The 23,852-nt window shown below is 31.5% G+C and overlaps 1 protein-coding gene across 5 annotated transcripts in view; it reads right to left on the reverse strand.

Annotated features, from left to right (window-relative positions):
* The window catches only part of ADGRL3 (adhesion G protein-coupled receptor L3), an 870,179-nt gene that overhangs the window by 13,019 nt on the left and 833,308 nt on the right, over positions 1–23,852 (reverse strand). For 4 of the 5 annotated variants that reach the window (XM_066233208.1, XM_066233205.1, XM_066233207.1 and 1 more), the window contains one exon: positions 20,777–20,873. In XM_066233208.1, the coding sequence (XP_066089305.1) occupies positions 20,777–20,873 (97 nt within the window). Of the gene's footprint in view, positions 1–2,040; positions 2,170–20,776; positions 20,874–23,852 lie in introns of all 5 variants that reach the window. The other variant, XM_066233203.1, reaches the window with a different exon arrangement.

Below are 23,852 nucleotides of genomic sequence, written 5' to 3' on the forward strand. Positions count from 1 at the left end.
ATTATCTGTCACATAGCCTAATATAAAAAAGCCCTTTATAAAGTCTGCTAAGCTGTTCTTCCCAATCACATCTGGTGCAGTGTGTAACGTAAATTTCATTGAGTGCTACAATGAAATAGAAACATTGATGAATAAGAGAAAATTTAGAGGAGGAGGTGACTATAAAGAAAAACCAAGAAACTATCTCATGTTGATGACACTGGGGTTATTTTACTCAGGAAATAGAGGACTAAAAAAAGACAGGTTAGCTGCTTTCAAGTATTTAAAGGACTGCCACAAAGAGCAGAATGCTTTACTCTTTGCTTTGGAATAGAGGAAAAATCTAAGCTTCATGGCCAGAGGCAAATTTCAGCTCAGTGGAAGGAAAAAAATATATATACAACAAATAGAGTATTTCAACAACTGAATGCAGTTGACCCTTGAACAAAAACATGGGTTTGAATTGTGAGGGTCAACGGACATGTGGATTTTTTCAATAAATATTGTAAATATATCTTCATTACAGTTTATAATATAGACTGCATAGAGGGTTGAGTGTTCCTAACCCCTTATTGTTCAAAATCAGTTCTGAGCTGGGAAGGGTTCTATTAGAGAAAACACTTAAGCACAGACTGACAGAATGTCAGCAATGTCATAAAAAGGATCCAATGAGCTCTATTACATCTTTTGATTCTAAAATTTTGTGCTTCTTAGACATTTAGGCATTAAGAAAGTTTATAAAATTTAAAGTTTCTTAGAGTTTGCTTAATTATTTAATCCTATTTACAAGCTACTTGATTGTATTCCTGGAGTCACTTCTCTTTGCATGACTTTGGGATTTAGAAAAATTTAAATCATTCTTTGTATTTGGCACGGTGTCACCTGGCAAGTTCAGATGGTTTAGACACCCAATGGTCATGGTGAAATGAGCACGCTTTTTGGCAATGGGCATTCACATCAAATTTTACTCTATCATGTCCCTAATCTTTTACCTCTAACTGAGAAAGAAAGACAGGCCAAAAACTCCCACATTCTCAGAGGACAATAGAAATTTTACTCAAAACTTCCTGTAAATGTAAAATACATAAACTAATCTATCACATCCAACTTGAAGGAATCTTGGAAGTCTCTGTGTTTATAGGGAATTGTTTTTCACATATAATTTTACATAAGTTGATCACTGATTAGAATTTTTCTTTTATAGAAAATTTTTTGAATATTTTTTCCTGTCGTCTCTTTACATATGATATGGATATTTCAATGTCTTGTCTCAGAAGATTTTTTATTCTTGGGAAGGTAAGGCCACATCCAAATGCTTATAAGTGGTTTAAAGAGATTTATGCTAATCTGTTTGATAGGCAATTACCTTTTATATCATTTAAAAGCAGAAGATATAGAGGAATCATATTCAAAAGTGTTTTTAACATGGGGACACAGTAGATAAAGGATTTTGTGACTTTCCTGAACCAGTTCATATGGGCAATAGAGAGCTAGGGTAGAGCCTGTTCTATTACTATTGAGTTCATTGCTCTTTCCTCCAAGTTTTTAGTTCAATGTAATTTTTCCTGGAGTGATATTAATGCTTTCTCAGTACTGATGCTTTGTGCCTAGAGTGTGCTTCATGGTATAACAGAATATGAATATTTACTTGATCTTATAACCTTAAGACTTTTGGATCAAGTGTTCCTTTATGATACTTACCTTAGGTAAATATCTCATTTCTCAAAATAAATACATAGGTATTTATTATAGAAATTAATCAATAACACAAAAAGAACCGACAAGCAGCAACACATTTTATAACATTACAAAGAAACAAACACATATTGATGAATCAAGCATTTGTTTATCAGAAGGAAGCCATCCATTTCTTACTATGGAAAAACCTAAGGAAAATGGAAAATAAAAGTTCCGAGAGCGGTAGAAGGTGAAAGGAATCTGTGTGTCTGCTTCCAAAAGAAAGAAAAGTCAGGAGGAAGGAAAAAAAAAAAAGAATGTGGCCATAAAAGCTACATAAAATGGGACTCTCACTTGAAAAAATCAAGATAAACTCCAGCACACCTTGTGCGTTGTACATGCTGACAGAAGGGTTGTTACAGACCGCCGGTTCCCCAAGCAATGTATTATAGGGATTGTTAGTACCATGCGGACGAAGCAGAGCATTGCTTATAAGATGATTAGCCATGACTCCTGGAGCAGCCCCATAGAAAGACAGAGAAAAAAAGGTCAATCAGGCAAATGTGTTTAAAAAAAAGAAAGGAAACATTTAGAATGACAACAGTTGATATAGTCCTGATTACAGGCAGCCAGCTAATTAGACTAAAAAATATATGCAGCTTAAGCACACATTTCCAACAATGCACATATCCAAAAGAATTAAAATGGTTTACAATGTTGATTAAGCCACATTTCGGATGTTCTCTTTTTCAAAGTATAAGCAAGAATATATTCCCATGCTTGCTAAAAATTAAAATAAAAAAAGTAAAATACAATCTTTCACACAAACAAAACGCAGAATAAAAATTGAAAAAAAAAGTTGAAAATAAAAGCTAAAATTCAATAAATCATCCCTTCATTAACAGAAACCACTGGGTTGCTTTCAAATGAAAGTAAAAAAGAACAAAAGGCGCCATTTATGATAAAACCCTCATTTGGAGAGCAGTTGTTGACACAACAGAAGAATTTGACATTTCCTAAAATTTTATGAAGAGTAATTATTTAAATTGAAAGAAATAAAATATAATCACTCTTATTAGTACACTATAATAAGCATACTAATTTGGTAAACATAAATCTGATAAAATGTTCATATGGATATTTTAAAACATTTTAAATAAATATTAACTTTATGGTATCAAGCAACATATATAATTCTATTTTCCATTTTCCAACTGGTTGATCAGACTTTGGCATAACAAAGTAACAAAGATTCTTGTGAACCGATGTACTTGATTTCTAACATACCATCAGTATGAGCTGTGACCTCACACCCTTCAAAGCCACTTAAACATAAAGCAAAAAAATCAGAGGAGCAGTTTTATTAAGTATAATTAGGGCACGTATGGTAATGATAGGCAGAATGTGTATTTATGTTAGATGAAGAAAAAAAATGACTGAGGAAAGAAAAATACAAATTTATAGGAATAAGTTAAACATATTAGTATATGCTAATTTAAATATATAGAGAATGAAAATATAATAAATAGATGAGGAGAATATATTTGCAGAAAATTTACAAATATTGGCAATTCAACAAAGAGCCAGTGTCTGGAATGTAGAATATCTCTCAAAAGTCAATAATTAAAAAAACGGTAAACACACATACACAAAAACATTGCAGTTAGAAGTGGGCCAAAGGCAAAACAGACATTTCATGGAAAAGAATATAAAGATGGCAAACAAGCTCAGTAAAAGAAATGCTATTAATATTTAGGAAAAAACATTAAAATTGCAATGAGATATTACCATATATTTAAAATAAAAATAGTGACAATATCAAATGCTGGCAAAGATGAAGAGAAACTGGATCACTCATATGTTGCTGTTGGGAATGTAAACCAGTATTGCTACTCTGGAAAATAGTTTGGCAGTTTCTTATGAAACTAAAAGTATAATCATACTACCCCTCACCCCTCGTCAATTGTACCCTTGGACTTTTATCCTAGAAAAATGTAAATTTAAGTTTACACAGAAACCTGCACTTGGAGGCTCATGGCAGGTTTATTTGTAAAAGCACATGATAATAAACAGCCAAGATGTCCTTCAATTGGTGGCTGGTTAAAAAATCTGTAATGTACTTATAACATGAATCACTACATAGCAATAAAAAGGAACAAACTATTGATGCACATAATAACCATTCAGGGGTCCCCAAACTTTTTACTCAGGGGGCCAGTTCACTGTCCCACAGACCATTGGAGGGCCACCACATACAGTGCTCCTCTCACTGACCACCAATGAAAGAGGTGCCCCTTCCAGAAGTGCAGCGGGGGGCCGGATAAATGGCCTCAGGGGGCCGCAGTTTGGGGACGCCTGAATGAATCTATGAATCTATAGATAATTATACTGAGTAAAAGAGATAATCCCAAAGGTTATATGCTATATAATTTAGTTTTATATATAACTTTTTTTTTTTTTTTTTTTTTTTACAGAAACAAAGAGAGAGATCGAGGGACAGACAGGAACGGAGAGAGATGAGAAGCATCAATCATTAGTTTTTCATTGCGACACTAGTTGTTCATTGATTGCTTTCTCATATGTGCCTTGACTGTGGGGCTACAGCAGACCGAGTAATCCTTGCTCAAGCCAGCGACCTTGGGTTCAAGCTGGTGACCTTTGCTCAAACCAGATGAGCCCGCACTCAAGCTGGTGACATCGGGGTCTGGAACCTGGGTCCTCCGCATCCCAATCCAACACTCTATCCACTGTGCCACTGCCTGGTCAGGCTATATATAACATTCTTGAAATTAGTGATCACAAGGGTTTAGAGATGGAAGGAGGTGGTAAGTGGTATGGTCATAAAAAAGCAACATGAGGCATTCTTATGGTGATGGAATGGCTCTGGATCTTGACTGTGGTGGTATACACAAAAACTGCTCTTGTGATAGAATTGCATGTAACTAAACACATACACAATACAGTTAAATATAAGAAAAATCGAAGAGATCTGCATACAATTGGTGAATTGTATTAATGTCAATATCCTGGCTGTAATATTATAGTATAGTTTTACAAGATATTTACTGAGGAAAACCCAGGAAAAGGTAGATGATCTCTGTATTATTTCATATACTACAAGTGAATCCTCAATGATCTCAAAATAAAAAAGTAATTGGTATTTAATAAACATAAACACATAGTCACTTGTAGAAAACATTAAAAAATAAGAAGGGTAAATTTGGTCTGGGAGTTCTAACTTTTTTGAAATCATAGCTCTCTGCCTTGTGGTAAAATCTCAAATAACAAATATTTTAACTTCAAATTGGGTAGTGAATACCTCTTGATTTAAAGGACAATATAGCTTGTCAGATCTACAGAGCTGGAAAGTTTCAGGTCTTTTAGGAAATAAGCCATGTATTCGCAACTTACACATCCTGCCAAGAATGAGGATAGCGTTAGCACATTTTTCACTTACTGCTTGATGACTATTTGCAGCAGTTGTACAACATAGATATTTAAATTTGTTTACACACTGTGAAGGTAGATTGTCAATTTATCATATAATAGGTCCATTAGATATTATTTCCCATTAATGATTTAAATATATGAAAAATCAATAAGAAAAGCTAAAAAAACATTGGCTATAATGTCTATCAGATAAGAAATGAAATATTGTACATCTTAAACATGTATATTGTTGATATTATACAAATTTCAGCTTGGTAAAGTAATAGGATTTTGTCTGCACAAAATTTTTAAAAACCAAATTACATGTAAGTTATACCTGCTACCACATATTTATTTTTCTAGCCAATTTTTCAAGTAAAAAGATTTAGTTTTCCAATATAAATAATTATTTTTTAAAATTACTCTAAACAATTACTTGAATAGAAAATAAAAAGTGTAAGCAACGTAATATGAACTAGGATAAGATCCTTAAAAATATAAAATTGTTCAAATTTGTAACATTCCCTCACAGATCAAACAAGAGGTAAAATCTTTGTGGCTGGCATTTCTATCCACCTCTCTACACATTTCCCTGCATTTTCACACATTCATTTGAACTAACTGAAAAACAGACTGTAGGCTGAGAAGATTGCATGCCACTTTCCCCCTTGCTTCATATAGCTTATAAAAAATATTCATTTGTTTTTCTATACCCTCATTTATTATGCTGATGTAAAGGATGGTGTTCTGCTTCAGTATGAAGAAAAAAAGTTTTGTATGGTGATGGACATTTACTAGACTCATGGGGTAATCATTTTGCAAAATAAACAAATATCAAATCATTATTTTGCATTCCTGAAACTAATATATGCCAATTATACTTCAATAAAAAGTAAATAAAATGAAAAATAAATAAGAGATAAAAGACTAAAAAAAAAAAAGATCAGTTCTGCTTTACAATAAGGAAACCATTCTGTTGGGATGAAGCAAGCAGAAGCAGGTGACTCGATATTCTGGGCTTTGTTTGTCACTTAGAGTATAAAAATCTAAGAATATAAAATCAAAACACAAAGTGCAATCATACTAAAATGGAGTTCCGTAATAGCATTATAGTGAAGCTATCAAAATTTTTATAGATAATCCATCTGGTTATATTTTTTATAGCATAAAGTTCTTTTTTTTAGATATTTCTGACTCTTAAAAAAATTTCTAGATGTACTTAAAATACTTTTATCTGCGAAACTATTAATGCAGGGAGGCCAGCAACAATAGTAGAAATGCCATCGGTATATAGCTATGGTATGTTACATTGTTAGCTAAATGAAACAATATTTATCTCAGCTATATGGTAGGGTGTTTTTCCTCAAATCTGGGTGCAATCCAGAAAGTTAAATTATATATAACCAAAATGAATGAAATGTAGCTGTAATTGCACATCGACTTGTTGGTAAATCTAAAAGCACATAAAACTTATGGAAATATTTTGAAACTTAAAGAAATATTTCCTCTTTATCCTTGGTATTGGAGACCATCCTCTGATAGAAAAAGAATCACTACTTTAAGTTGCTTTTTTACCATCACTCACTTTTTATACCTTATGCACCATTTGAAACAAATGTAATTAATGTCACTGAAATTAACTTTAGTTCTGAAAATGGAGTTATGATTCAAGTGAGGGCTCAGTAATAGGAAATCCAAAGTAGAACATAAAGTTCGATGATTAATGTTTTGTGAGGAGTATAAAGTTACAGATATGCTCTATGGGTTTTTTAGTTCGAAAGGAAGGGGAATTTGTCCAAATAATCAATCAATTAGCTCTCATTTGATTCACCTGGTGAAAGAAGTCAATCCTTTTTCACACTTTTCTTGGACACTCAGGGCTTGCAGTGACATAAACAGGTCATTTTTTCTGTTGCCATCTAAAACAAGTTTAATTTTCCAACGAGTTATTAGCACTTTGTTCCTATACTCCCCAATCACATTTAGATATTTCCATTATACTCTGATAGGTGGCAGTCACTGTGTTGAAAAACAAAACAAAACACCAAAAACCAAAAAACAGCTTGTTGCCAATGCCAAGATCTTTTACCAAAAACTGGCACAGAACCTGTCTTCCTCTGCTTTTTATGTGCAGTTACTATTGTCTATTCTCTAGAGCTGCACTGCATTTCACTTGTCTTTGCTGAAGTCTATTCTGTTTGTTTCTGGTTGTTTGCCCAATTTACTCAGGTTCCTTTGAATTCTGACAGCTACTTTCCGAGGTCCTGTCCATCCTGTCTATTCCTCTTCCCTCCAACTAACTTCTGATTTGTAAACCTCCCTTTTAATAGCTGTGAAATTGCTGAAGACTTCCAAGAAGATCAGTGTTTACAGACCATCTGTCACTGTGTTTCAGCTGCAAAGTTAAGCTCACTGGTTAGTCAATTTAAAGACACAAATAAGTTGAGGACGGCGGTGGTGAGGAAGAAAGTTACAACACCAAAGTCGTGAAAAAAATGTTTTGTGCTATTTTCACTGGAATATAAGTTCCAGGAAACTGGGAAATACAGAGGGTTTTTTCATTGTTCTATGTTAAGTGTCTGGAATAGTTGCTAGAGATCAATAAATATTTGCTTAATTAATGAAAAAACTTATGTGAAATCTACATGTTGAGAAAACATAAAATTAAACAAAATAATTTTATCATGTTCTATAATTTAAGTAAATTGTTTAAGAGTGTTAATTGTGCAATTCCTAATGTGATTTCTTTCTTCCTAACATTATACCAGGACTATAATATTGCAACTTTTAAAGCAGAATAAACACATATAATTATTTGTAAATACAAAATGCTACCTCCATACTAACTGTAGATGATAAGTTGGTGGGGGTAAGGGAATCCATGACTCAAAATAGAAAGCTAAAATTGAGAAACAAAGCTGAAAATGAAAAGCTCAAAGTGGCTATGGACATAAAGTTGTTTCTTAAATATCTGATTCACTAAATCCTGGCAACAGTTTAGTCCTACCTGCTTATTTGTTGTCAGAAACAATGGTTAGCTCTTTAATAAAACTATGGAAAAAGGATTAATATTAAATTTCATTATATGTGAATCACCAACAAAGCTGTTAACAAAAGGTCAACCCCAAAAACTTTATTTCTGCTGAAAGTCTGATACAAAGCGTACTCTACATGAAAAACTTATTATCATGTTTCTTACAATTACTTGAAAGACCCTAAAGTGACTGAAAGAGATTCAGTGTAAAATCATAGTCATTTTAGGATGAGTCCTTTTTTTTTTTACTTTATTTTCACCTGAAGATAGAGGCTGATGTAAATGTTTTTGAGTGAATAAAATTTGAATGGAATAATAATGACTACACTCTTTTTGAATGTACAGTATAGTTTTACCACAAAACTCTTATATGTCTTTCCGTATGAAAATAAAATAGATGTTTTGACATTGGGAGGCTCTGAATGACAGCACTGTCTAGGCCAGTTCAATGTGACACATATAATTCAGGACTGAAAAACATCTAAGGCAAATCGGTGTGCTTTGAAATTATGAAGTAAAGAACAGATCCAAAAAGAGATGACAGTTGGATTCCACTTGAATCTGTATTATATCATTCAGAAACATAATTCAAACAACGTTTCTTCCTGACAGCAGGCTAACAAAAGTGTACTAAAAAGCTCTTAAAATAACTTAGATTGTCACTCTGTTCTGGTGCTCACACTTCAATTTTTTTTTTAATGTCCTTACATTCTTATTTGATTGTATTGAATGGACAAAACTTTGTATTGTAAGACTGGTAGTTTAACGAATCAAGTGATTCCAAACATTCCATTCTTTACTAGTCATATGTCAACAGGCTTCAGATTCCAAATTCTTGAAATTTATAAATATATAGGATAGTAAATGCTCTGTTTTATCTCAGTAAAACCCTTTTACACTTGATCTTAGCCAAAAGGCAGAGAAGCAATCAATAAAACACTTTTAACCAGATCTTTTTTCCTTAATACACCTCATTCTCCATTCTATTCCCTCATGGTTCTCTCTCCCTTGATTTGACATATTTTTCTTTTATAAAGTCATTCCATCATCTATATTGACTGATATACATCAGTCAAGAGTTATAGATATAGCACAGTTACTATTCAGTAATACCTCTCTGCTTTTGTCTTCATTCTGGCCCATAACGGAGACTTCATTTTGTGCAAGTAAATACAGGGTGGCGGAAAGTAGGTTTATAGTTGTAAGTATGTGAAACACTATAATACAAAAGTTTATTCTTGTATTATTACTTATTAATTAATCATGCTACTTTCCATACAAACAACTGTAAACCTACTTTAGCCTCACCCTGTATAATTTCACTAATGATAGTATTTTCTATAGGACGAGAATACTAACTTCAGTTGTAAGGCAAGGGATACTTACTAGGAGATGGTATCTATGAAATTTTGAAACCATTACAATTGTATGTAAAATGTTTTAGGTATATATCTGTGTGCTCAACTGTGCACACGTACATGTCTGCACCCTAAATTTCTTTCTGATTTAAGGTCCGGTGGCTTTATTTTCTTCAAAGACTTGAGTACCCCAAAATCAACTGCAATATATCATTACAGAGAAAGATAACTTAGACTTTACAACTAAATAAGATTTTAACATTACCTAATCAACCATAATTATTCACTATATATGGAAACACAAGTCCAGAGATATTAATACTGTTTTCAATATCACACATGACTCTGGTAATTTAATTTAAACATATTTAAATCATTAATTTTTAGTATTCTCTCCCAAAAATATGTTTCTATAAGATTTTATTAGGATTCTTGTGAGAGTTTATTACTTTTTCCTCATTTGTTTTTCTGTAATGTTTAATTATTTAATTACCATATTCATGTATTGATTTATATAACATAAATAAAAAATAAATGCAAATAGATAAAAGAAGCTTCCAGAACTATGAAACATTGATTCAATAGGCATTGCCTATTTTAAATGTTGTTTCCTATATTTTACTTTTCTAATATAACAAAACAATATCAACACATACATTCTATAGAAAAACTGCAAGTAATGGTTAGTTCAGTTTTAAAGGGCTATTTTATAAAATGGATACAGCCATATAAATAAAGACCAAGTTGTTATAATGATAAAACTCACAGAATCTTCATGTTATACTTAAAAGTTTACCAAAGCCTTGGTCAGGTAGTTCAGTGGATAGAGCATTATCCTTCTGCACTGAGGCCACGGGTTCGATCCCTGATGAGGACACTTATGAGAAGCAGTCAATGAGTGCACAACTACGTGGAACAACAAGTTGATGCTTCTCTCTCCCTTTCTTTCCCTTCCTCTCTCTCAAATCAATGGGAAAACAATGTTAAAGTAACTTTATAAACAATAGAAGCCATAATTTTATATTTTTACACTTCATATTCAAACAGTTAATAAAACTACAAAGTGACAGAGAAGAAATATTTTCTTGAAAGCCAAGAGCTCTTTCATCATTTATTTCTAAAGTCATAAATTGAATAGCTGACATCTTGATTTATCACACTGTGTACTTTTAATAGCCAACAAATTTGCTATTAAAATTTAATCAACCTGCCTATTAAATTTCTTTCAAATGGTTACAAGATACTTTAGCTTCTTTTAATAGCTAATTCATTCACTGGAAATCTATTAATATGGATTTCAATGACATGTTTTCTCCAGAGCACAGATTGGGTTATTGTTAATTCAATAAAAAATGAAATATTCTGAAAGACGAGGTGTTGCTTCTTTTTTAATATATCAATTCAGCACGTTAGAGTTATAAGCCCTAGAAATTACCTAATCTATCCCCCCTTTTTTGCACTAACTGGCATTATACATGTCTTCTTTTCAAGACAAATGATATTTTACTATAAATACTTAGAAGTCAAATTACTGGGTTACATGTTGTTCACATTTTCAACTTACAACAGATTGTCAAAATGCTACCAAATGTGTTTGTATCAATTCACACTTCCATGACGAGTGTATATTTTTCAAATTCTAGCTGGGACTTGGTATTGGCTGAGTGACATTTTTGCTAGTTCAATATACTATGAAATAGTATCTCATATTACTACTATACATTTCTCTGATTACCAGAGAGATGGGGTAATTTTTTGCAAGCTTGTTGGCCATAACGGTTTACAATTCTGTGTATTTCCTGTTCTTACATTTTGCCCACATATATATTGCTGTTGAATTTTATTTATTGATTTTTAGACATTGTTTATACAATGTAGGCACTAACATTTTGTTTGTCACTATGTATTGTTTATGCCTTTTTCCACTGTCTAAGTTTTGAGGTAAGAACTGTATCTGTCCTTTTCTTATAGTTCTGATCTTTATTTTGTTAATTTCTTTAAGTAAAACTAACATTTTTATCTAAAGCTTTTAAATATTATTTTTATATTATCTTATCATAAATTTAATTATAATTATGTATTTTATATTGTCATGAAATGCAACACAATTGTCTTGCAGATGAAGAAGCTGATGCCATTAGGTATTTATTGTTCTTTTTTACATAATGATCTGAAAGCAAAGCTGAGCAGCGATTTATAATTTTCTGACTGCTCAAGCCAACACTGGTAGAACTGGAACTCGGAATTCTTGATAAATCTTTGCTTCACAATAGAGGAAGTGGTTGTTCTGCAGTAGAAATTATGAACCTACACTACACAGCCATTCATCTCTAAAACACATGTTTTGTGGTCAAAGGCATGTATTTCTGTGTGGTACTAATGGATTTTATGAATACATAGAACTCAAAATAAAGAATATTGAACCCAAGGATAACAGGACAAGTTTGCTTAACAACCAGCACATCGTAGAGAATCACAGTTATTTTTAGGAAGAACATATACATAGTTTGTAGTATTTTGTCAACCCCACTGTTATATTTATTTGTAAATCATACATTGCTTATGTATTCTCGCTGAATAAAACAAAACTTCAAACAAACAAAAGTATAGCTATTTAACAATATAAAAATTTTACCAATGTGAAGAAAATATGGCTTTTCATATACTTATCTGCCTTATATTGGTGTACTTTCTTATATTGTACCAATTATATAAGCTACATGCAGAAGGTCTATCCTGGCTAAAATCTGAATTTTAAATTTAGCTCCTACATTTGAAAAAAGTTAGATCTGGGCAAATTAGATATAAATGAAAAGGAGATATTTAAAAATAAAGGTATTCTTGACAAGGTTGTTCAGAAAATACTTATATAATCATAATCAAATCCGTTCTATTTAGACTGAGGCTGTTTTAGGAAACTTATATTGTTTCTATTTTTTTTTTCTATACTAAGATTAACTATCTTTCTTCAATCTATATATGCTCTCAAATTTTTCTTAATTCAGTAGTGATTTATCTGGGGCTGTGAATTTGTCTCAGTTTATAAAGCACCGTCATTCCTTATAATGATAAATTATGAAGAAAGCCTATTATGAGAATCGTAGAACCTACCACATAAACACCTACTGTGTATGCAACTCAACAGGTACTATTTTAATTGGATACTACATAGTTTTAGTAATGCCAATTTATTGTTTTTCTAAATGTAGATTTTTTTTGCTAAATGTAGATTCCCCCTCCACATTTTAATTTTTATGTAACTTAATAAATTTCTATTCACTTTTAAAATATCAAATATAAGTTAATATAATCTATTTCTAAGGTAAATAATTTGAAAAGTAATAAATCTGGTAGGCAACTTTGGATATTACATATTTCATTTAAGTTGATAATATAGTAGGCACATCTTTTCAGATAAAAATTATGATTAGGTTTTGTTTGTTTTTGAATTTTGAATTATATGATATTTCAGTATTATTAGCACATAAATTAATAAGAATTAGCACATAAATGTAATAAGAAGTTTAATGAATAATATCACTAGTTAATTGAAGTCAGCTCAAATTGATTTTCTATTTGTTCTATACATTGATATGTTCTCCTGGTAGAGAACACAGTTTCAAGGAATATCAAGTTCAGGAACAAAGATACTTTTGGCTCTATTAGTAAGTGATTATAGGCAGAAATTATTTACTTAGTTTATTAACAGAATCTTTCCTAACTAAAATGTTCATCCTTTTACTGAAATATAAGAACATAAAAAAAAATAAGATAAAAGGATTTTACTAGTAAAATATCTTGAGCACTTCCAGGAAAGAATGACTGTAAAAATTTTCTTGCCACCTAAGTTTTACAATTGAACAATAACAATAGTAATTCAGCCTCTTCCACATCAAATAACTTTGTAAAAGTAATATGTATTGGCCAATCTATCCCCACATGTTTACAGAGTATTTTACAGCTTTTTATTCTCTAAGTGAAGAGGCTAAATCTACCCTAAAAATGATACTGTACTTAGAAAAAAATTAAGTGGAAGAAAATTAAGAAGATATGAATAATTGTGTTGTAAGAATATCTTATATTCTTCCATGTGAGGTGATTAAAATCATTTTAAAATAATTCTTGGAGCATGACCAGGTGGTGGTGCAGTGGACAGAGCATCAGACTGGGACACAGAGGGCCCAGGTTCAAAACCCCGAGGTCTGGCTTGAGCATGGGCTCACCAGCTTGAGCACGGGGCCAATGGCTTGAGCGTAGGATCATATACATGACCCCATGTTTGTTGGCTTGAGCCCAAAGGTTGCTGGCTTTAAGCCCAAGGTCACTGGCTTGAGCCCAAGGTTGCTGGCTTGAGCAAGGGGTCAATTGCTATGCTGTAGCTCCCCCAACCAAGGCACATATGAGAAAGCAATCAACGAACAACTAAGGTGCTGTAACAAAGAATTGATGCTTCTCATCTCTCTCCCTTCCTAGGTCTGTCTGTTCCTATCTGTCCCTTTCTCTGTCTCTGTCACAAAAAAAATAAAAGTAAACAATAATTCTTGGAAAATGTCTTTATTCTAAGCTTCACCAAGCTTCAAGAACAACTGTTATCGTAAGACGAGAATATACATTTTTGTTATCATAAGTAGGGTTTTGTGGTCAGAGAACCTTGTCTGGAATCTAGTTTTTGCCCTTAACTAGCCATGTAACCTTGGACAAGTTACCCAGAAACCCAGCTTCTTCATGAATATAAAGATAATGAGTAATAAATACGAACAGTGTACGATAGATAAATGATCGCTGTGAACACCAAGGCAAAATTCCAAATTTATCAAGAACTATAAAGGGACATGTTGTATTCTATTAGAAAAAAGATTACCGGTAATTTCTGAAGATAAGTTAGAGTATTCACATTAAGTTCTAAAAAAGATGATATTTTTGAACAATTATATGCTAAGCAACTTTTATGAAACCACAATAATATATCAGAATTAGGTGGAAATGTTCCATAGCACTATCGTTAGAAGTTGTCAGGGCATCTCACTGTAGTTTTTTTTTTTTTTTATAATAAAGAAGTAAGAGATATTGCCAATTATATATAAGGCAATAAGGAAATAAACTATAAAATAAGTAATCTATATAGATAAAGAACTTTTTCAGAAGGAGTCCATGAAAGATACAATAATCATCATTTTTACTTATCTGTGAGAGGCTAGATGATTTGAAGGGTTCATATAAAAGAGAAAATTAAAAGTAAGAACAAGAAGAACTCACTAGGCAAGCATTTAAAAGTTTTTTCTTTTTCTTTTGAGAGAGAGAGAGAGAAAGAGAGAGAGAGAGAGAAAGGAAGGAAGGGAGAGAGGGAGAGAGAGAGATGGAGAGAAGTATCAACTCATCGGTTGCTTCACTTAGTTGTGCATTGATTGTTTCCTGTAAGTGCCTTGGACCAATGATCAGACCAGAGACCTTGGGCTCAAGCTGACCCAGCAACCTCAGGGTTGAGCACATGACTCCATGCTCAAGCTGGTGACCTTTGGAATATGCTGGTGACACTGACCTCAAACTGGTCAGTGTCCCAGGCTCAAGCTGGAAACCTTGGATTTTCAAACAGTGACCTCAGCATTCCAGGTCGATTCTCTAGCCAATGCGCAACCACTGGTCAGATAAAAGTTTTTCTTTTTCAGTTCCTGCTAACAATTTTTAGCAAGAACCATTAGTCTTCAACTCATTAGAAATTAATATTTAATATATTTCATTTTTCAATGATAAGTTCATTCTGAAAATTATTTTGTCACTGAATTTAGAAAACAGAATATTAATAGCATTATTTATTTTTTTGACACAGCCTCTCACTTAAAATCTGTATTTATTTTGCTTTTGTGCTATTAAACTGATTTTCCTAACACAGATTTTTCTATAGTATATTTTCTGATTATGTCTTTACTGATGCCATGCACAAAGCAAAAAAATTAACAGAGAGTACTGTTGCCTCATTTATAAATCAAGAATATAAAGGTGAAAATATTATAATAGATATAAGTAAAAAGATATATGTGAAATAAAAATTTTATACATGACATAGAACACTTAATATATTTGCACCTATATCTTCATAATGTTTTCTCATAACAAAAATTTTCTTATGTAGGCCATTCTGATCTGCTAACTATGCAAGTATTTTTAGGAACATCATTCACTGTTGCTAAAAAACTTTCACTAATAGCTGTCAGATAAGATTAGGATTTGGTTAATATTTACAAACAATGATGCCAGGCTTTGAGGCAATATGACATATTTTTGGTACATATAAACCAGACTATATTTCCTGACATTAATAAAGTACAATGAGTGCTTTATCCCAGTAGCTTCAATTTATAGAAATCATTCATCGCAGTGAAACACCACTTATACTTTTTTACTTTCACTAAAAAAATAAAAATAAAAGCAAGTATGCATAGTAGGTTGAATATTAATGAGGTGGCAGGTGATTTATTATGGAGTTTCTTCTGCCTCTGTAACCAGCCTCCTGGGAAAGACAATACAGGTCTGAGAAGACAAGAGTTTACAATAGGAATGAGTCACATCCCTGCTCTGCCACAGAACTGGTTCTTTAGCACAGAGGGCTGTCGGAATTGGACCAGTGTTTTGGAGGGTGGATAGAGTTTGAAGGAAAGAGAAGACAGTGTTTGCTTCTGTTGTTATATAAGGCAGTGAGAATAAACATTTTACCTTTGTTTCCTAAATGCTAAAACATGGTTATAAATCAAAAGTGAAAGGTACAAATAAGGCAGATGTAATTTGCATTTAATTTCTGATTTAAAGGGACCATTCAGTTTTATTAATGTATTTATTTTTGTTAGCCTCAAGGGTAGCACCTTCTTAGGTAAATTATTATTTCTTTTTCTTTCTTTTTTTTGGCATTCAGATAACAACCTCATTCCTCTCACTTGCTATTAGAAAATAAAAAAGAAAGGAAACCTTTACCCTTAAAATTTATGAAAACATTGCTATAGGCCATCATAATTTTACTGATTACATAAATTTACTAGAACGCTTGTACAGATTACTATGACTCTGAACTACTAAAGGAGAATGTGTTAGTATTTATAAATAAAGTGCTACACATCTATAGATCAGTCTTCTGCATATAACACTCAAATTTGGCTTAAATAAATTCAGTGTTAGTGTTCAGATCACCATGTATAAAAAGCTAACTTGCACTGTGTGGGAGGTTGATGAGACGGAAGATGGGAGATAGAGGGAAATAAAAACCCACGATGCTAGCCAAACCATTGTTCAAAAAGAAGAAATGCCTTTTTGCTAAATCTGCCACTCAGAATGGGAACACTTTCGCAATAAATTCACAGCTGGGGTGGAAGATGGGAAGGGGCAAATTTTGGTAATTCATGCGATCATAACGTATTGGTAACAGCTACTTAGCAAAACTTGATTTTGAGCTGAAATTTCTGATGTCAGTCTAATTAATTAAATTTAAAAGTGGGCATTGCAATTACATTATTCATGATGAAATAAACCTAATAAAATCTAATTTTAGAAAATATTACACTTTCTACATAGATATACAAAAGGAGTGGAAATATTTCATAATTAATTTTACTACCAGAGATATTTCTCAGCAAATTCTTTAATTGCGGATTAAATTCAAGTTTTAGAGGCAATGTGAATCAAAATTGTTGAGGATAAGACTTCCCCAGCAGTTACTGTGGGTAGGGAATACAGGTGTGAAAGATTACTCTCCCTACAAATTGTTTCAATTGCTCCCAGGAAATTTGAGCTACTAGATATGTGGAGTAGATTTCCAATGGACCTGGGAGGAGCCTGGGGATTGAGGGCTGACTTCAAGGTGCATATAAAATAGTAAATATTTAAATGTATAAAGGAATAAACCTTACTGTGGGGTTCCTGAAAACTTGGGTTTGGAGCCTAGTTAACTTACCTTAAACTCTGTAATTAATCATCCCTTAGTACTCTTGCAAAGCTTCTTCTACCTGTGTATACAGGGCATGTGTGAAGTTAATTTGATAGTAGTCCTGCGGTGTTGATCTCAAGGAGTTCTGGATTTGTGTGAGTGTGCAGCCTTTTCACAAACAAGTTGGCAGAGGAAAATATTTAAGAAAGTATAGGGAAAATTTGGAAAACATCTTCACAAATCTACATAATGAAGGGACAATATACTGGAAGGTTTTAAAAAGATGAGGTAACCAAACAACAAAATCCCAAAGAGAATATATAAGAATGATTACACAAACTGAACATGATCAATAAACCTTCCAAGGAGTACATCCCAATAGTAATGAGGTTTATCACTCTGGGAAATTTAGACAGCTAATCTGATACATAGGATGTAACAAGTTGGTTCAAGAATAGACTATTAGAAGTGGTTTCTAAAAATAAAAACTATTAAGAAGAATTTCTGCCTGCATGGTCAATGTTTTATTCTTAATGGATCTCAAAGATAATAATGATAATTCCTTGATTAGAAGAATAGATAAGACCTACAAAATTTTTAAAAATATATTCTTTCGATGAATCAGGCAGTAGAATGAACAAGAAAGAAAATCTACAGTGAACATAGTACTGATTTTTAGACATCTTATGGTTTTCAACGGCTAGATCTGTTCATAAAGGCAAAAATAAGAGATTTAATATATCTAACTTAGAAAGGAAAATGGAGTTTGAATTAAAAACAATTGCTAGCTTAAGAAACTAAGAACAAATGGGAAGTTAGAATAAATATAGATGTAAAGATGCAATACCCAACATTTTTATTTTAAGAACAAAGAATATAATCTTTTGAATAAACAGAGATGAATAATTTGTTGCTGAGGTGGCAGAAGTGTTTATATGAAAAGATGAATCTTGGATGCCACCTACCTAAATATGACAGACACGCCTGAATGCAGGGAAGATAGGACCCTGGGAAATAAGACAAGATTAAAGAAGGAGGTTAAAGACTATATCTTCAGAGATATAATATGAAGAAATAAAATTTTAAAGTACTCTACTCATCTAAAATAAAAAATAATGAGATGAGAATAAAATGAGGAGTTTCTGACTTGGGGGACTAGAAAATTAATATAGGAAATCAAGAAGATCACTATGATGTCTACCACGATTAAAGTCACTGAGGGAAGGGAAGAATATATATCCTAAAGGAAAAGATCACTGCCTGGACACATTTCAAATCAAAAATTCAATTTAACTCTCTCCCAAAGTCATCACATCACTGAAGTACCTTATTGGATGTCACAAGAAATTTTATAGTTTCTTCAATAACTTTGAGAATTACCTTTTAAAACTAAAAATTTTAAAAATAGATTTAAACATATGATCAGTCAATATAAAATATTATTTTCTTTAAATATATTTCAAATTGACCCATTCATCTACATTTTATATATTTCAAGTGGATGAAATTCTTGAGAACAAACTAAAAATGGTGCAGCAATATTATACAATGTGACTGACTAAAATCAATGCCATAAAAATTACCCATTTAAAAGTTTTTGCGAAGATTGCACACCTATTTTTACATAAATTTAGATCATTATGCTAGATAAAATAATTTTAAATATTTTATCCATCTTCATGGCAGGCAAATAAACAGTATATCATTAAAATCATATTATCTCAATTTTTGTTTAAACAATAATTATTCTATGGTTTCTGTAATCACTAGATGCAAGATACTTCTAATAATAAATCCTACTAATAAGGATGCTTTCTTACTAGGAAAATATTAAAAAGTAAAATTTCTATGTATAGGATTATTTAAAAAAAAAAATCTGTCACTAAGGAAACTAATTCCTAAACATTGTATATACATTTTTAAGTAATTTGTTTTCTACAATTTGAAAGTTTGTCAAAATTTAGAGGATTTATATTTAAATAAATTTTTACAAGTTAATCATTAAAATTAAAAATTAAATATTAAAAGAATACTTGAGCAATATTATGTAAATCAATGTACTCTAGTAAATAAAAATAGACTAATAATAAAACAAAATATAAGAAGGAAATCTTTTTAATGTATTTTCTTTACATTTGGAGGTATATTTGTACTCACTGTTCTTACTTAAGCAAAAGTGATATAGAACATTTAATATATCATCACAAGGTTACAGTTTCTATATCACTGCCCAAATAGCATAAAAAATCAATTAAGGTTATATATAACATGTATCCCTGTATCAAATTCAACTTGGATGCTACATGTCCTAACTTCTTTCATATAAAAAAGATGCAGTTTGCTTGAGTAAAAGTAATTTAAGAGCAGGAATGTCTGAATCCTTCTTAATCCTAAACTGTATCTGTCAAATTATTTGTTTCTATGTAGCATTTAATGCAACAAAAAGCTGACAGAAACAGGCTTAGAACAAACTACTAATCTTAATTTGGTAAGAAAAAAAATAACAATATTGATCATTCAAATGACTTCTGAATTATGCATCAAAAATGTCTCTCTTAGGACAGGATGATTGGAGTAAACTTATATAAACACCACCTTCCCTGATAAAGCTATACTTTATTCTATATATTTCCCAGAGCTGATTATAGTGTACTCTCGCTCTCCACAACTAATGGATCTACACATTTTTATTGCAGTCAATTTAATTCTAATCATATATACATGCACATACACTATAAAAGAGAGAATAAAAAAAATCAACCATAACAAAGCAGTACATTAAGTGAACTTCATTTAAAAAAAGCTGAATTGTTGCCTAGGAATATTTTAACCAAAGTACATATACACAAACAAATGATAACATCTACATAAATGTATACAGAGAATATTTTTTCTTGTAGATACTCAATATTATCTAAGTCTTTTAGATATTAAGATTAGATGTGATTTTTCTCTCCAAAACATGTGTTGCCTTAAATATGTATTAGACAGTATATTTTTACTTCCACCAAAACTATGAAATCGCTCTATACCTGGGTTAATGTGGAACTCTATGATGCTTAGCGGACTATACAGTCAAATAATTGCCCATTTTCACTGCTTCCAATGAGGTCTGACAGCTCACCGGTTTATAGCAGTAGTAGATGACTAGAAAAAGAATGTTCTTGTTTTCTAACTTCCTTTCAGAAAAGATTTCCTGAAAATTCAGGATGGAGAAAAAAGGCTTATGAATAATGGAACACATTGCTACACTCAACCAGGTTTTATACCTTTGAAATACTTCTATCATGTGGAAAAAGGTCCAGAAGTTACAAATAAAGAAATGCATTTAAGAACTTCTTAAAGTAAGCACAAAAGTAATAAATATAAAAAATCATTTCTAATTACCTCTGTTGAGTGATGCAGAACTGTTTATATCTCCAGTAATGAAGGAGGACTCTGACTGCTTTCTGACTGTGTCATTCCACATTCTGCGAATTCGGCTCTTGATGGGGAGAAAGGAAAAGGAAATGAACTCACCAAGCAGCGAATTTTTATAAAAATAATTTTTTATATGAGAGCTTTGTTTCTGGTATCTGGCAAATATACAACTTCTACATGCTTTCAGTACAGTGGCATGAGAACATCAGAAACTAAATTAATAATAATAAACGCTTCTTATTAAGTATAATTCTAAATGCCTATATCTAAAACAATTATAATTATGAAAAATAAATGTAATGTACTATATCAATTTAAACATGTTGAGGACATAGAAAAATGTACTATACACAGTTATAATTTAATAATTTTAGTTTCCAAGTAAAAGCAAATTTATTTTCATTGTAATTTTAATGGAAATGAGGTATATAAGTATACATTAAATTATCAGTTTTATTAACAAAATATTTAGTTCAAGTATTCAAAATCTTACAAGAAAGAGTTTGTTAAGAAAAAACAGACTATTATTAAAATGCTACAGATCTAAGTTAATATTTCCATTAATTTGTAAGGAGACCAAAGTAATTTTATAGGTTATATACTATCTTGAGTTTTCTTTTTAATGAAGGAGATAAAGGGAGTTGATTTACCCTTACTATTGCTTCAAAGTAGGAAGTTTTACAGGTAACTGAAAATTCTTACATCATTAGCTGTATTCTCAAATTCAATATTCTAAGTGCTGTATAATTTAAGAAAGCAGTGCAATATTTTTAGATTTGGTGGAATTATTTTTTTTCTGGTTTATCTTGTTTTGCTATTTTATTGAGTTAGGATCAAAAATGCATGAACAATGTTGTGAGGAGAAAACAATCTTTTCAGAAGATTTTCCAAGGATGAAATAGTTATAAAAACCATTTATTACTACCACAAATGATAAAACCAAGCTCATAAATGGGTTATGTTCCAAATATATTTGAATTCCTTGAAAAATAGGAGTGTTTAATATTAAAATTGTTTTTATGAATCTTGGGATACATTTATTCTTCAGAAATATTGTCTATATTGTTATATAGGTCAGCAAATACAGACACACACACACACATACACAGCAAAACTAATAAACAAAAGCACAATAAGAAAACTGGTGCATGACTACAGACCCTGAAAATTTGAGAATTATTCTATTGAAAATATATTTCAAAAGCTTCAAAATAAAATATTGGGAACAAATATTAAGGACATATGTTTTTGTTAATTAATTAAAATATTAATTACCCTCTACTAGATGTCAAGTACCTAGGAAATACAAAAGAGAAAAATCAATCCCAACATGTCTAATAAGGTGCTCCAAGATCTCCATAGAAGTATTAATTATTACAACTCAAAACAAATAATCCAAATGGCTATCAGCAGAATGGATGAATAAATTATAGAATGATGCACAGCAATGTAATAAAAAAACAACATAGACTCCTGCAGCAACATAGGTGTCCAAGAATATAAAATAAAAAGAATATTTCTGGATGATATCATATGAATAAGTATAAACACATGCAAAACATAATGTAATGTTAAATATTAAGATTGTGGTATATTTGGAGGTGAGTGATTAAGAAGAGTTCAAAGGGATTTTGAAGCATTTTCCATATTATATTATTTAACCTGGGAAGGTATAATAACTCATTGTGTCATAAACTTAAGTATTATGCATTTTTGTAAATGTTTGTTATATTATATATATAACTAAAAGAATTTAGAAAGTGAAATGGATATGTACTTACTTAGAAACTCTAAGGATAGTGGATTGAAGAAGTGACATCTTAACTGAGAAGTGATGAAATTGCGATCTTGGTAGGTGACATTTATATGAGCTGCCCCCCTATTTCATTTCTATTAGTCCCTTTTCCTGAGCTAGCCACACTTGCTCCTTTGCCATTCCTTAACATGTCAAACATGCCTCTGCTTAGAGCTTGGTTTACCTGTTTACTCTCCCTGGAGTGTTCTCTCTTATACCAACATGGGTAGTTCCTTCATCAATTTTAAGGTTCTGCTCATATATTTTCTCCTTCAATAGACCTAAGCTGACTACCTTATTTAGAATTGTATTCCACGCACTGAACTATACTATTACCTTCCATAAACATGACCATTTTCTGTAATACCGCACATTATAATAATGTACTTTCTTATATTTATATGTAATGTTCAATATCTGATATCCATGTTGTATAGGAGTGAGCAAAGTATGTTTATAGTTGTGAACACAGAAAACTCAGTTTATTCTTCTATTCTTATATATTAATTATTGTATTATTTTCCATTCGAACAACTGTAAATCTACTTTTGCCCTCCCCTCTATTTGAAGGTCTACAAAAACAGAACTTTTGTGTTTTTTGTTAACTCATGTATCATAAAACTGAAATAATGCCTGATACATGGTAAATATTATATGTACGTATATACATAACATATAGTTTATATAAACTCTTTCTGTGTTCTAGGTCTATGTTATGTGTTTTTCATGTATAAAACCTCAAAAGAACTCCCTGTGATAGATACTCTTTTACTCAATAGAAATCTGAGATTTAGAGGTTAGTTAACATGTCCAATGTTACAGACCTAACAGCGAAAAAACCTATATTTGAATTTAGTTATTTGCCTTCTGTTCTAGGATGTTAATAACTCATTCTACTATGTAAAATAGTTGAGTAGGAATAGAAAAAAAGGAAAAGCATTGCAGACAGAGGAAAAAGTATATAGTACACGGCATAAGCCAACACTTAAAAGTTCATGGAATTGAACCAGGATGAGCCTTAGAATTCAGAGGTAAAGAAAGCAAGCCAGAGACGACTGCATACAATAAGGTATTTCTTAAAAGAAAGATCTTAAATAGACATACTAAACAACATTTTGTTTTTTTAAAGATAGGCAGACAGACTGGAAGGGAGAGAGATGACAAGCATCAACTCATAGTTATGGCACATTAGTTGTTGATTGACTGCTTCCTTAGATGTGCCTGGACCAAGGAGCTCCAGCTGAGCCA

The sequence above is a fragment of the Saccopteryx bilineata genome, chromosome 5 (genome assembly GCF_036850765.1).
Source record: "Saccopteryx bilineata isolate mSacBil1 chromosome 5, mSacBil1_pri_phased_curated, whole genome shotgun sequence".
In the NCBI taxonomy this organism is placed as follows: domain Eukaryota; kingdom Metazoa; phylum Chordata; class Mammalia; order Chiroptera; family Emballonuridae; genus Saccopteryx; species Saccopteryx bilineata.